The 15,900-nt window shown below is 42.4% G+C and overlaps 1 protein-coding gene across 4 annotated transcripts in view; it reads left to right on the top strand.

Annotated features, from left to right (window-relative positions):
- The first annotated feature begins 15,555 nt into the window (after positions 1-15,555).
- Positions 15,556-15,900, top strand: part of LOC115172679 (coiled-coil domain-containing protein 9B) — a 44,561-nt gene continuing 44,216 nt past the window's right edge. For 2 of the 4 annotated variants that reach the window (XM_029730356.1, XM_029730355.1), the window contains exon 1: positions 15,588-15,864. In XM_029730356.1, coding sequence (XP_029586216.1) covers positions 15,853-15,864 — 12 coding nt within the window. In that variant the 5' untranslated portion in view covers positions 15,588-15,852. The other 2 variants (XM_029730358.1, XM_029730361.1) reach the window with 2 other exon arrangements.

Genomic DNA, 15,900 nt, shown 5'->3' with positions numbered 1-15,900 from the left:
GCAAGGGGCACCACCAAGGAAGTGGCACCATAAAGACCAAGGAACGCTCCAAAGAGGTCAGGGACAAAGTTGTGGAGAAGTACAGATCAGGGTTGGGTTATAAAGAAATATCCGAAACTTTGAACATCCCACGGTGCACCATTTAAATCCATTATTAAAAAATGGAAAGAATATGGGACCACAACAAACCTGCCAAGAGAGGGCCGCCCAACAAAACTCACTGACCAGGCAAGGAGGGCATTAATCAGAGAGGCAACAAAGAGACCAATGATAACCCTGAAGGAGCTGCAAAGCTCCACAGCGGGATTGGAGTATCTGTCCATAGGCCCACTTTAAACCGTACACTCCACAGAGCTGGGCTTTATGGAAGAGTGGCCAGAAAAAGATATCGCTTAAAGAAATAAATAAGCAAACAAGTTGGTGTTCACCAAAGGGCATGTGTGAGACTCACTCACCAAACATATGGAAGAAGGTACACTGGTCAGATGAGACTAAAGTTTAGCTTTATGTCCATCAAGGAAAACGCTATGTCTGGCGCAAACCCAACACCTCTCATCACCCCAAGAACACAGTGAAGCATGGTGGTGGCAGCATCATGCTGTGGGGATGTTTTTCATCGGTAGGGACTGGGAAACTGGTCAGAATTGAAGGAAGGATGGATGGCGTTAAATACAGGGAAATTCTTGAGGGAAACCTGTTTCAGTCTTCCAGAGATTTGAGACTGGGACGGAGGTTCACCTTCCAGCAGGACAATGACCCTAAGCATACTGTTAAAGTAACACTCGAGTGGTTTAAGGGGAAACATTTAAATGTCTTGGAATGGCCTAGTCAAAGCCCAGACCTCAATCCAATTGAGAATCTGTGGTATGACTTAAAGATTGCTGTACACCAGCGGAACCCATCCAACTTGAAGGAGCTGGAGCAGTTTTGCCTTGAAGAATGGGCAAAAATCCCAGCGGCTAGATGTGCCTAGCTTATAGAGACATACCCCAATATACTTGCAGCTGTAATTGCTGCAAAAGGTGGCTCTACAAAGTATTGACTTTGGGGGGTGAATAGTTATGCACGCTCAAGTTTTCTGTTTTTTTGGTCTTATTTCTTGTTTGTTTCACAAGAAAAAATATTTTCCATCTTCAAAGTGGTAGGCATGTTGTGTAAATACAATGATACAAACCCCCCAAAAATCAATATTAAGTCCAGGTTGTAAGGCAACAAAATAGGAAAAATGCCAAGGCGGTGAATACTTTCGCAAGCCACTGTACATCAAACTTGCCAGTATATTAACTATAGGCTATTTAACTAACTACCCAACATTTATTGACTTGATTATTCCTGTCATTCTTATCTTAGCTAAGTGGTATAGTCGCTGTGCGTTCTCAATGGACATTGATTTTGTAAATTCGCTCTGGCTATCTACTCCGATTTCAGAGCACTCTCGTCTGAGTGTACCAGGGCGTAGAATAATGAATTTATGAGCGCTGAACACCTGTTGAATATTTGTATTTATTATGGATCCCCATTAGCTGCTGAATATGGCCGGTGTCAGTAAACGTCGGCAAAAAAACGTAATTAAATTGTTGCCAGCAGCACAGCCAATGTTACCAACGCTCTGGATAACATGAAAACTGCCTAACCAGCTTTGCTAGAGTGAATAGAATGGTCAGAGTGGTCTCATTTTGTGTCTGGAAGTAGCTAGCACGCTGGCCAATGTTAGCTTGGGTGCTTGACTGCTGTTGTAAGGTCAGAACGCTCAAATCAACCCTACACCTCGGCCCGAACATCCAGTGTGCGCTCCGAGAGTGAAATGCTCTGAATTTACAAAGGGACAATCTGATAACGCTCTGAATTTACGAGCGCACTCTGGCAATCCAGATTGAATTTAAGAACACGCCCGAAGTCGTAAAATGTCAATTTATGCTAACTAGCTAGCAAGAGGTTGCATAGCAACGGCATCAACTTCCGGTAGAGAGGCGAAGAGCAAATACGCTCAACTGAAAGCTACTGTTCGCTTACAGTATACTTAAATGAACTTATAGTATGTAGTATATACTCATTAAGTATGTAGTATACAGTATGTTAGTATGGGTATTCGAACACAGGTAATGTGTCTGAAAACCTTCTGAATGCACTGTATGTGAAACATCACAGCACAGTTGAAAAATATATGGCACATTGAAGTCATAAGAGGGTGGTTTACAAAGATACTGTAGGTGGGATGGACTGAGAGTAGCTGAGGGGTGGGTTTAAAAGCTCATGTTCTATAATTACTTTATTCTTGTTATGTAATTACAAAAAAAAACATGTAGGTAAAATGTGTGTAGAATGTACACTACCGTTCAAAAGTTTGGGGTCACTTAGAAATGTCCTTGTTTTTGAAATAACACATTTTTTGTTCATTAAAATAACATCAAATTGATCAGAAATACAGTGTAGACATTGTTAATGTTGTAAATGACTATTGTAGCTGGAAAAAGCTGATTTCTAATGGAATATCTACATAGGCGTACAGAGGCCCATTATCAGCAACTATCACTCCTGTGTTCCAATGGCACATTGTGTTAGCTAATCCAAGTTTATCATTTTAAAAGGCTAATTGATCATTAGAAAACTATTTTGCAATTATGTTAGCACAACTGAAACCCGTTGTTCTGATTAAAAAAGTAATAAAACTGGCCTTCTTTAGACTAGATGATTATCTGTGGCATCAGCATTTGTGGGATTGATTATAGGCTCAAAATGGCCAGAAACAAGGACAATTCTTCTGAAACTCGTCAGTCTGTTCTTGTTCTGTGAAATGAAGGCTATTCCTTGCGAGAAATTGCCAAGAAACTGAAGATCTCATACAACGCTGTGTACAACTCCCTTCACAGAACAGCGCAAACTGGCTCTAACCAGAATAGAAAGAGGAGTGGGAGGCCCGGTGCACAACTGAGCAAGAGGACAAGTACATTAGAGTGTCTAATTTGAGACGTTGAGATTGGTGTTTTGTAGGTACTATTTAATGAAGCTGCCAATTGAGGACTTGTGAGGCGTCTGTTTTTCAAACTGGAGTGATGGTTGCAGGAGTGATGGTTGCTGATAATGGGCCTCTGTACACCTATGTACAGTTGAAGTCGGAGGTTTACGTACACCTTCACCAAGTACATTTACACTCAGTTTTTCACAATTCCTGACATTTAATCCTAGTAAAAATTCCCTGTCTTAGGTCAGTTAGGATCACCACTTTATTTTAAGAATGTGAAATGTCAGAATAATAGTAGAGAGAATGATTTATTTCAGCTTTTATTTCTTTCATCACATTCCCAGTGGGTCAGAAATGTACATACACTCAATTAGTATTTGGTAGCATTGCCTTTAAATTGTTTAACTTGGGTCAAACGTTTCGGGTAGCCTTACACAAGCTTCCCACAATAAGTTCGTGAATTTTGGCCCATTCCTCCTGACAGAGCTGGTGTAACAGTCAGGTTTGTAGGCCTCCTTGCTCGCACATGCTTTTTCAGTTCTGCCCACACATTTTCTATGGGATTGAGGTCAGGGCTTTGTGATGGCCACTCCAATACCTTGACTTTGTTGTCCTTAGGCCATTTTGCCACAACTTTGGAAGGATGCTTTGGGTTATTGTCCATTTGGAAGACACATTTGCGACCAAGCTTTAACTTCCTGACTGATGTCTTGAGATGTTGCTTCAATATATCCACATAATGTTCCTGCCTCATGATGCCATTTATTTTGTGAAGTCCCTCCTGCAGCAAAGCACCCCACAACATGATGCTGCCACCCTCGTGCTTCACGGTTGGGATGGTGTTCTTCAGCTTGCAAGCCTCCCCCTTTTTCTTCCAAACCTAATGATGGTCATTATGGCCAAACAGTTCTATTTTTGTTTCATAAGACCAGAGGACATTTCTCTAAAAAGTAGGATCTTTGTCCCCATGTGCAGTTGCAAACCGTAGTCTGGCTTTTTTATGGCGGTTTTGGAGCAGTGGCTTCTTCCTTGCTGAGCGGCCTTTCAGGTTATGTCGATATAGGACTCGTTTTACTGTGGATATAGATACTTTTGTACCCGTTTTCTCCAGCATCTTCACAAGGTCCTTTGCTGTTGTTCTGAGATTGATTTGGACTTTTCACACCAAAGTACGTTCATCTCTAGGAGACAGAACGCGTCTCCTTCCAGAGCGGTATGACGGCTGCGTGGTCCCATGGTGTTTATACTTGCGTACTATTGTTTGTACAGATGAACGTGGTACCTTCAGGCGTTTGGAAAAGTCTTCGTCTCACTGTGCGTGCAGATGCACTCACACCTGCCTGCTGCCATTCCTGAGCAAGCTCTGTACTGGTGGTGCCCCGATCCCGCAGCTGAATCAACTTTAGGAGATGGTCCTGGCGCTTGCTGGACTTTCTTGGGCACCCTGAAGCCTTCTTCACAACAATTGAACTGCTCTCCTTGAAGTTCTTGATGATCCGATAAATGGTTGCTTTAGGTGCAATCTTACTGCCAGCAATATCCTTGCCTGTATGGCTGGTGGCATTGTCATGCTGGAGGGTCATGTCAGGATGAGCCTGCAGGAAGGGTACCACATGAGGGAAGAGGATGTCTTCCCTGTAACGCACAGTGTTGAGATAGCCTGCAGTGACAACTTGCTCAGTCCGATGATTCTGTGACACATCGCCCCAGACCATGAAGGACCCACCACCTCCAAATCAATCCCGCTCCAGAGTTCAGGCCTCAGTGTAGTGCTCATTCCTTCGACGATAAACACGAATCCGACCATCACCCCTGGTGAGACAAAACCACAACTTGTCAGTGAAGAGCACTTTTTGCCAGTCCTGTCTGGTCCAGCGACGGTGGGTTTGTGCCCATAGGCAACGTTGTTGCCGGTGATGTCTGGTGAGGACCTGCCTTACAACAGGCCTACAAGCCCTCAGTCCAGCCTCTCTCAGCCTATTGCGGACAGTCTGAGTACTGATGGAGGGATTGTGCGTTCCTGGTGTAAATCGGGCAGTTGTTGTTGTCATCCTGTACCTGTCCCGCAGGCGTGATGTTTGGATGTACCGATCCTGTGCAGGTGTTGTTACACGTCGTCTGCCACTGCGAGGACGATCAGCTGTCCATCCTGTCTCCCTGTAGCGCTGTCTTAGGCGTCTCACAGTACGGACATTGCAATTTATTTCCCTGGCCACATCTGCAGTCCTCATGCCTCCTTGCAGCATGCCTAAGGCACGTTCATTCAAATGAGCAGGGACCCTGGGCATGTTTCTTTTGGTGTTTTTCAGAGTCAGTAGAAAGGCCTCTTTAGTGTCCTAAGTTTTCATAACTGTGACCTTAATTGCCTACCGTCTGAAAGCTGTTCGTGTCTTAATGACCGTTTCACAGGTGTATGTTTATCCCGAGCAGCACCCACTCGTAGCACACGCTCCAGCAGGTATATCTCACTGGTCATCCCCAAAGCCAATTCCTCCTTTGGTTGCCTTTCCTTCCAGTTCTCTGCTGCCAATGACTGGAACGAACTGCAAAAATCACTGAAGCTGGAGACTCATATCTCCCTCACTAGCTTTAAGCACCAGCTGTCAGAGCAGCTCACAGATCACTGCACCTGTACATAGCCCATCTGTAAACAGCCCATCTAGCTACCTCTTCCACATGCTGTATTTATTTATTTATCTTGCTCCTTTGCACCCCAGTATCTCTACTTGCACATTCATCTTCTGCACATCTACCATTCCAGTGTTTAATTGCTATATTGTAATTACTTTGCCACCATGGCCTACTTACTGCCTTACCTCCCTTAACTTACCTAATTTGCACTCACTGTATATAGACTTTTTTGTTTTATTTTTTGTACTGTATTATTGACTGTATGTTTGTTTATTCCATGTGTAACTCTGTGTTGTTGTATGTGTCGAATTTCTATGCTTTATCTTGGCCAGGTCGCAGTTGCAAATGAGAACTTGTTCTCAACTAGCCTACCTGGTTAAATAAAGGTGAAATAAATTTTTTTTTATGGGTCATTGAACAAGCATGGGAAACAGTGTGTAAACCCTTTACAATGAAGTTCTGTGAAGTTATTTGGATTTTTGAAAGACAGAGTCCTGGAAAAGGGACGTTTCTTTGTTTGCTGAGTTTATATACTGCTCAAAAATATAAAGGGAACACTTAAACAACACAATGTAACTCCAAGTCAATCACACTTCTGTGAAATCAAACTGTCCACTTAGGAAGCAACACTGATTGACAATAAATTTCACATGCTGTTGTGCAAATGGAATAGACAACAGGTGGAAATTATAGGCAATTAGCAAGACACCCCCAATAAAGGAGTGGCTCTGCATGTGGTAACCACAGACCACTTCTCAGTTCCTATGCTTCCTGGCTGATGTTTTGGTCACTTTTGAATGCCGGCGGTGCTTTCACTCTAGTGGTAGCATGAGACGGAGTCTACAACCCACACAAGTGGCTCAGGTAGTGCAGCTCATCCAGGATGGCACATCAATGCGAGCTGTGGCAAGAAGGTTTGCTGTGTCTGTCAGCGTAGTGTCCAGAGCATGGAGGCGCTACCAGGAGACAGGCCAGTACATCAGGAGACGTGGAGGAGGCCGTAGGAGGGCAACAACCCAGCAGCAGGACCGCTACCTCCGCCTTTGTGCAAGGAGGAGCAGGAGGAGCACTGCCAGAGCCCTGCAAAATGACCTCCAGCAGGCCACAAATGTGCATGTGTCTGCTCAAACGGTCAGAAACAGACTCCATGAGGGTGGTATGAGGGCCCGACGTCTACAGGTGCAGCCCAACACCGTGCAGGACGTTTGGAATTTGCCAGAGAACACCAAGATTGGCAAATTCGCCACTGGCGCCCTGTGCTCTTCACAGATGAAAGTAGGTTCACACTGAGCACATGTGACAGACGTGACAGTCTGGAGATGCCGTGGAGAACGTTCTGCTGCCTGCAACATCCTCCAGCATGACCGGTTTGGCGGTGAGTCAGTCATGGTGTGGGGTGGCATTTCTTTGGGGGGCCGCACAGCCCTCCATGTGCGCGCCAGAGGTAGCCTGACTGCCATCAGGTACTGAGATGAGATCCTCAGACCCCTTGTGAGACCATATGCTAGTGCGGTTGGCCCTGGGTTCCTCCTAATGCAAGACAATGCTAGACCTCATGTGGCTGGAGTGTGTCAGCAGTTCCTGCAAGAGGAAGGCATTGATGCTATGGACTGGCCCGCCCTTTCCCCAGACCTGAATCCAATTGAGCACATCTGGGACATCATGTCTCGCTCCATCCACCAACGCCACGTTGCACCACAGACTGTCCAGGAGTTGGCGGATGCTTTAGTCCAGGTCTGGGAGGAGATCCCTCAGGAGACCATCCGCCACCTCATCAGGAGCATGCCCAGGCGTTGTAGGGAGGTCATACAGGCACGTGGAGGGCACACACACTACTGAGCCTCATTTTGACTTCTTTTAAGGACATTACATCAAAGTTGGATCAGCCTGTATTGTAGTTTTCCACTTTAATTTTGAGTGTGACTCCAAATCCAGACCTCCATGGGTTGATAAATTGGATTTCCATTGATTATTTTTGTGTGATTTTGTTGTCAGCACATTCAACTATGTAAAGAATAAAGTATTTAATAACATTATTTCATTCATTCAGATCTAGGATGTGTTATTTTAGTGTTCCCTTTATTTTTTTGAGCAGTGCATATAATTTTTTTCAGGGGGTGATACAGCACCCTCACCACCCCTAATTCTCGCGGCAAAGTTTTCACCTCCAAAGAGATTTCTCTTTTCAAAAGAGAGTTTGAAATGTATTTCTGTTTGAATGAGGTTTGACGTTTGCTCTCAGGTTGCAAGTTGCCTAAGGCCAGGGAGTCTCAGCCATACCTCTGCCCAGCTAGCATATTTGGTTCCTTGGAAGTTGTGGGAACGTATGTTTTTTGTTTCACATTCGTTGTGGGAATGAAGACGTACGTTTCCTGACCAGTAAAGCTAAATCTTTTTTTTAACATTCTGAGAACAGAAGGGAGAATGTAGCCTGTTCTGGGAATGTTTATTTTTTGATTGCAGGGAGGTTCTGAGAACGTTTTACTCTGCTTCTTTGAGGTTTTAGAGAGAGGTTTTATTAATGCTCTCAGAACAGAAATGCTAGGTTATTTGGAGGTTTTTGAATAACTTCCTTAAAACTTTCCCTGAATGTTTTAATCAGGTTTTTAATAACACTGCTAGCTTATTTGGGGTTAACTTTTTTTTTACTCCAAGCACAGATGGGACACATGGAAATTAATTTCCTTAGGCATTATTCAAGGTAAACATTTATTTTTTATTGGGACATGGCCTCAGTGAGATTTAAACCTATAATCTTCTGTTCTCTATCCATGGAATTAGTCCCTGCACCACCAGGATGGAGCTACTGTAGTATGCCATGTTTTTATGAATACAAAGCTGTTCATTTTAGTCTATTCAATAGACCCCATTCCAAAGGAAACAAGTACTCATTAAGATCAGGTGTGGCCAATTAGTGGGCCAGGCCAACACACCTGAACACAACAACCTCGAGGATAGATTTTTGTTGATGCTGAGAAGTGAATGCATATATTTTTAAATAACATTCTTATAATGCTATTTAAGTTTGCTTGTGGTTTGTATGGAACATTTTCTTAATGCTCTCGGAACAATTTGAGAACCATGAGGAAACCTGTCGGAAACGTTATGCTAAAGTGCAGAAATTGCCACAGAAGAACGTTGTTTCTTAACTATTTGAGAACGCTTCCAATGTCAAAACATTTGGAGAACATTCCTAGAACATTACCATAATTGAAATGAAATGTATCCATGTTTGAACTTTTAGGAAACGTTCTGTTAAAGTCAGTAGTGTAATGTACTTAAGTAAAACTACTTTGAACCCACTACTTAAGTAGTTTTACGGGGTATCTGCACTTTACTATTTATATTTTTAGCAACTTTTACTTTTACTTCACTACATTCCTAAAGAAAATAAAGTACTTTTTACTCCAAACATTTTCCTTGACACCCAAAAGTATTTTGACAGGAAAATGGTCCAATTCACACACTTATCAAGAGAACATCCCTGGTCATCCCTACTGCCTCTGATCTGGCAGACTCACTAAAAACAAATGCTTAGTTTGTAAATGATGTCTGAGTGTTGGAGTGTGCCCCTGGCTAACCGTCAATAAAAAAAAGCAAGAAAATTGTGTTGTCTGTTTTGCTTAATATAAGGAATTTGAAATTATTTATACTTTTACAATTGATACTTAAGTACATTTGAACAATTCCATTTACTTTTGATACTTAAGTATATTTAAAACCAAATACTTTTAGACTTTTACTCAAGTAGTATTTTACTGGGTGACTTTCACTTTTATTTGAATCATTTTCTATTAAGGTATCTTTACTTTTACTCAAGTATGACAATTGAGTACTTTTTCCACCACTGCATCATTCTCAGAAAGTTGTGGGAAGGTTGTATCCAAAATAACCATAGGACAACCATGCTCTCGCCAAGCTCTAAGAAACATATGGTTCTCAGAATGTTATGTGCTAGCTGGGTATCCACCTCACCACATAGAAATGTACAGAAAATGTCTCTCCCTGTCACATCATGCCACTGCTTCTATGGGAAGTAATTATTGCCTTCTCATCTCAAGAAAACATTGCCTGGCTGATACCAAACTCCAAGTCCTCCTTACTTCAGCTTGGCTACACCCATCAGTGATGCAAACAAACGAGACATACAGTTTTACTGATAAATCCTTGTCTTATTGGGTCTACTCTATAACATATTTTTGTATGTGACAGAGAACTGACTTATTTAGCACTTTACCAGACTGAACCACTAATCCATGGCCCTATATAACACCAGTGACAATGGTCTCATTGGGGCTACCTAACCCTATAGTCTAGTTGTGCCTTAAATTAATAGTATATATTGAAAATAATCTGTATATCAAATCAAAATCTGGTATCTCCTTATCCTTGTAAATATCAAAGTTATTTTCTGCATATAAACAAGAATTGCATAAGAACACAACCATTCTCACATTAAAGTGAAAGCCTTACCTGGTGCAGAATGTTGACAGACTGTACATAAGATGTATATTCAGTTTGTATTTATAAGATAGAGCATTTTTGATACATCGGTAGAGTATAAAATAACCACACCGAGTCCTAATTTGATTACAGGTGGATGGGTGTTTGTGCGTTGTCCAGGTAAAGTAGGGCGGAGAAATGAGACAATGAATGATAATAAGTGAATGACTGAGAGTAACACCCTAAATGTTGTCATGATGATGATACTGACAGTTGAAAACGAGGTGCTTGAAAACGAAGACAAATTAGGACATCATAATTATGTCAAACCTAAAGATCCAGGAGATGCACATTTCAAAAAGAAGATAAGATGAAAGAAGTCATCTGAGGACAGCTTTACTTGGCCCACCCATCTTAATACTGTACATTTAAAAGGAAGAGCATAAGCTAATTGTAGCTAAAGATGATCAACAACTCCCTTAACTCAAGAGAGAACACTAAAACCAACCATAATCTCTTTAGTCTTTGACAGCATGATTGGCAGTTGACAATTCATGCAAATTGCTGAAACATCAGCGGCTCTTTCCATTTATGTGAAATCTACTATTAGTTTAGTAAATATTTTAGTATGTGACAGAGAGCTGGTTTATTTAGCACTTTACCAGACCTAACTCAGCTAACCCATGGCCCCATATGAGACCGGTGACAATGGTCTCATTGGGGCTCTCTAACCCCATAACCTAGTTGTGTCTTTCAGTTGAATATCTAAATGTTTATCATAGGCAATAAATATTATATATAATATATAAAATGTTTTTTCCTTCATCAACAATGACATGACAACATAGACTTATGCATGAAAACATGCAAACAAAGGCTGATTGATGCAAGCCTGTGAATACCTGCAGTATGGCAAGTGAGGCGTTTTCACTACCAACCAGAAGGATAAAGCAAGTACTCCACCTAGAGGTTAAAATGCGTCCTTACTTGCCATATTTCCACACAAATTACATGGCTCGTCATCTGCAATTTGCACAGATGCTGAACAATTTTGATTTGAATGAAGGGTGCACACTTCGCCATGATGATATGTTAAAGTTTTGATAGCCAAATTTGTCAAAGAGTTGAGATAAGTTTACAATAATACACACTGCAGTCACCATCTATCCTATAGCAGATACAGTTACCAAAGTGTTTTACTGGCCAATCTTCCACCGTGGCTTGCAACATCTCAGGTATAGATAGCTAGCAATATTTTGCTCTCTTGTCTTTCAAATAATTTGACTTGCTAAATTGCAATCCGTTGAGGACAGTTAAATTGATTTGTATATTTAGCTAGTTCAATTCATCATGCATGCAGGTTATGCATGACAATTTATAATTGAGTGTCATTGCAAATCTTTTAATGTGCTGTTTAATGCAGTTATTATTGTAAGTATGCAACCATCTTTTTAGCAAATCAACTTTCAACAGTTGGGCAAGTGGGTATGGAATACCTGCACGATGAGATTGGCTATGTGGAAGAGGGCCTAGCCCTGTAGTGACCATGCTGTGAACCAGGGCGTGAGTGTTTTTTCATCTTCACTTCACCTGCTGGAACTCAGTGAGCCTATGCAGCCTGTGACAAGGCCGGCGACATTCCCAAGGTCTTTTTAAACATGGGAATTATGTTTTAAGAGGTCATAGTTTATATAACAAGACTAGCCTACTGTTCTCACCTGTCCTGACATTTGAAAGGTTTCCACTAGTTACCACAGCCACAAAGTAAAAATTGTCTATATCGTAAAAATGTATGAAAACAAAAATGCCCTTTTTGGTCTTAATTTAAGGTTAGGGTTAGGCATAAGATTAGCAGTTGGTTATGGTTAGGTTTAAAGTTACATTTTAAGAAGATAAATTGTGGAAATAGGTGACCAATTTGAAACTTGCATGTTCTGATCTAGGCCAATGTTTGATTACTCTTAATCGGCTATTCCCAAACAGGGGTACGTGCAATGCCGTCGGGGGTACGCCAAATAAAAATGTGATTCACATTTTCAAACAGTCCATTTAGATTTTCCAACGGGGCTGTACATTTTAGTGATGTTTTTTTTCTTGCCTAAGTATTTTTTTATTTTACCTTTATTTAACTAGGCATGTCAGTTAAGAACAAATTCTTATTTACAATGACGGCCTACCCCAGCCAAACCTGGATGACGCTGAGCCAATTGTGCGCCGCCCTGTGGGACTCCCAATCATGGCCAGATGTGAAACAGCCTGGATTCAAACCAGGGACTGTAGTGACACCTCTTGCACTGAAATGCAGTGCCTTAGACTGCTGCACCACTCGGGAGCGCTACTCGCTGCGCCACTGAGTAGCCTCGTTTCACTGCCAAAAATAAGATTAAACCATCTAGTGTTCAGCAAAATAACAACACAATGTGAAATACAGGTAGCCTAGTCAAATAATTAACATCCAATCACATTAACCGTTACTCTCTCACGGGAAACCTCCACTCTTGCGCAGACATTTAGAAATGAAACATGGATATTTGAAAAATAAGCTATGGGAGTTTTTTGAGCGTGAATTAAGACTACTTTCATGTAGTAAGACATGTATAAAAGCAACAGATACCATTAATAAGAAGGGGCTAGAAACGTCTTACATGTATATGGTGAGCTACCGATAGGCTAGGACCGATAGGCTAGGACCGATAGGCTAGGACCGATAGGCAAGCCCCGTATTATTGTGGAAGACTTAATTGTTCCTGCTGCCGTGAATATGGCTGGGGGAATGCTGGGGGAAAAGGCCCAAAAAACTATACAGACAATACCTCCATCAAACACTGTTTCACGACACATCAGTGACATGACAGGAGATGTTTTGAAACAATTACTGCTTTGCATACAAGCCAGTAAATTCTATGCATTACAGCTGGAGTCAGACATGGCGGGCCTGGCACAGCTCCTGGTATATGTCCGTTACGTTTATGGGGGGTCAATTAAGGAAGACATCCTCTTCTGCAAACCACTGGAAACCAGGACAACATGAGAGGATATTTTTAAAGTACTGGACAGCTTTGTGACATCAAATGGACTTTGGTCAAGATGTGTTGGTATCTGTACTGATGGCACAAAAGCCATGACAGGGAGACATAGTGGAGTGGTAACGCGCGTGCAAGCAATTGCTCCCGATGCCACTTGGGTATACACTGCAGCATCCACCGAGAGGCTTTTGCTGCCAAGGGAATGCTTGAAAGACGTTTTGGACGCTACAGTGAAAATGGTTAACTTTATTAAAGCAAGGCCCCTGAACTCTCGTGTATTTACTGCATTATGCAATGATATGGTGCGCTGGTTATCAAGGGACAAAGTATTGACGCGCTTAAAGTTCTCTTTACTGACCATAATTTTCACTTCTGACCTATCTGGGTGATGTTTTTTCTCACCTGAATGATCTGAATCTAGGATTACAGGGACTCCCCACAACTATATTCAGTGTGCGGGACAAAATTGAGGCTGTAATTAAGAAGTTGGAGCTCTTCTCTGTCTGTATTAACAAGGACAACACACAGGTCTTTCATTTCATTTACATTTAAGTCATTTAGCAGACGCTCTTATCCAGAGCGACTTACAAATTGTATGATTGTTTTGTGTGCAAATTAACTCAAGCTTACGGACAATGTCAAATGTGATATAGTGAAGCACCTGAGTATAAGGGCACAAGGCGAGGCCCAGATGCAGACATAGGAGGCAGATGGTTAGAGTCCAAGATGTTTATTAACAATCCAAAAGGGGTAGGGAAGAGAATGGTCGTGGACAGGCAAAAGGTCAATACCAGTTCAGAGTTCCAGAGGTACAGAATGGCAGGCAGGCTCGAGGTCAGGGCAGGCAAAACGGAGTCCAGAAAAACAGACAAAGGTCATAACCGGGAGGACTAGTAAAAGAGAATAGAAAAGCAAGCGCACAGGAAAATCACACTGGTTGACTTGAACATACAAGACAAACTGACACAGAGAGACAGGAAACACAGGGATAAATACACCAGGGAAAATAAGCAACACCTTGATGGGGTGGAGACAATCACAAGGACAGGTTGAAACAAATCAGGGAGTGATACTGAGTGAGCTGGGTGCGCAATTACGCAGGTACTTTCCCGAAACGGACGACACAAACAACTGGATTCATTATCCCTTCATGCCCTGCCTCCAGTCCACTTACCGATATCTGAACAAGAGAGTCTCATTGAAAGTGCAATAAGCAGTTCCCTGAAAATTTAATTTAATCAGAAGCCACTGCCAGATTTCTGGCTAGGGCTGTGATCAGAGTATCCTGCCTTGGTAAATCGAGCTGTTAAGACAATGATGCCCTTTGCAACCACGTACCTATGTGAGAGTGGATTCTCGGCCCTCGCTAGCATGAAAACTAAATACAGGCACAGACTGTGTGGAAAATGATTTAAGACTGAGACTCTCTCCAATACAACCCAACATTGCAGAGTTATGTGCATCCTTTCAAGCACACCATTCTCATTAACCTGTGGTGAATTATTCACAATTTTCAATGAACAAATATGTTTTTATATGTAAGATGGCTAAATAAAGAGCAAAATTATTGATTATTATTATTTGTGCCCTGGTCCTATAAGAGCGCTTTGTCACTTCCCACGAGCCGGGTTGTGACAAAAACTCCCACTCATTCTTATGTTTAATAAATGTATCGTATAGTGTATGTGTGGCAGGCTTAAAATGATGGCAAAAGCAACATTTGAAGGTGCACTGACCCTGGTGCTAGAGGGGGTACATAGCTGGAGGTTGAATGTTTGAAGGGGTACGGGACTATAAAACGTTTGGGAACCACTGCAGTAAATTACATATTGCTGTTTTTCTAAAATAATCATCTTAAAGTATTTGTAAAATACCACTGTTGAGAGCCTTTTATATGTGTAATCCTCTAGCAATGTTTGCTATGTGGGCCTAAGTGTTATTTAACCCAGAATAGTGTGCTGGGATGGTAACTTAATACTCTATCAAAGAAGCTGTCTGTCTGAAGCACTCTGGGAAAACTAAGCCACTGAGTGCAAGTCATAGTGTTTTGATTTCCCTGCCGCTTCCTTGAGCAGTCTGGCATTTGTCTGCCTGGAGCATGCCCTTCAGGAGGAGTCGTGGGAAATCCTGCAGGCAACACCCCCACCCCAACCGATACCCTGCCTGGGCACTCACACTCACAGGCAAACCAGCTGTTAAAGAGATGGTAGGGGGATTGTTCTAATGACCAAATACATCCATCTCATTATGGGCTGGTACATGTTTGGAATAACATTATGACAGTGGCTGCAAATAGAACGCTGAATGGTACTTACTGGACTGCTGTTATTTGTATTTATGGACTGTATCACTCTTAGGAAGACCAAAGATTTGCTTACTGAAAATAATCTCCCGTTTCCCTTTAAATTCAGAGAGGTGGGTAAGAGTGAGTGTATTGGGAGGGGGACAGTATTTAACCAGTTTGTTCTGAGCAGAGGACAGAAGGAGGAGGGGACAGGCAGGGAAAGGGGTGTGAGAGGTAATTTTAACTGAGAGCAAGTGCTCCAGAGAGAGGGAGAGAGCAAGAGCATGTGTGTGGGAGGGACAGAGAGTGAGAGAGTGTGAGAGCAAGCCAGCGGACGGGGGCTGTAAATCCGTTAACAGGGGCGCTCTGTGCATTTGTTAGACATCTTGGCTCTCAGCCCAACTTGGCTCATTGTAATCAAGGCATGGTCGTGGACTCCAAGCAGCCCTCTCCGCCACCTCGGCTGTTGCCTCGCGTTTGGACCCAGCCCAGGTTTCAACGCTGACATGGAGAGACCTGTGAGTGCCTTCTCGCTCTCTCTCGCAATCTTTCTC

The sequence above is a fragment of the Salmo trutta genome, chromosome 33, assembly GCF_901001165.1.
Source record: "Salmo trutta chromosome 33, fSalTru1.1, whole genome shotgun sequence".
Taxonomy (NCBI): domain Eukaryota; kingdom Metazoa; phylum Chordata; class Actinopteri; order Salmoniformes; family Salmonidae; genus Salmo; species Salmo trutta.
Note: the sequence above shows the minus strand (reverse complement) of the source record. Positions and strands in the feature narration are given on the sequence as shown.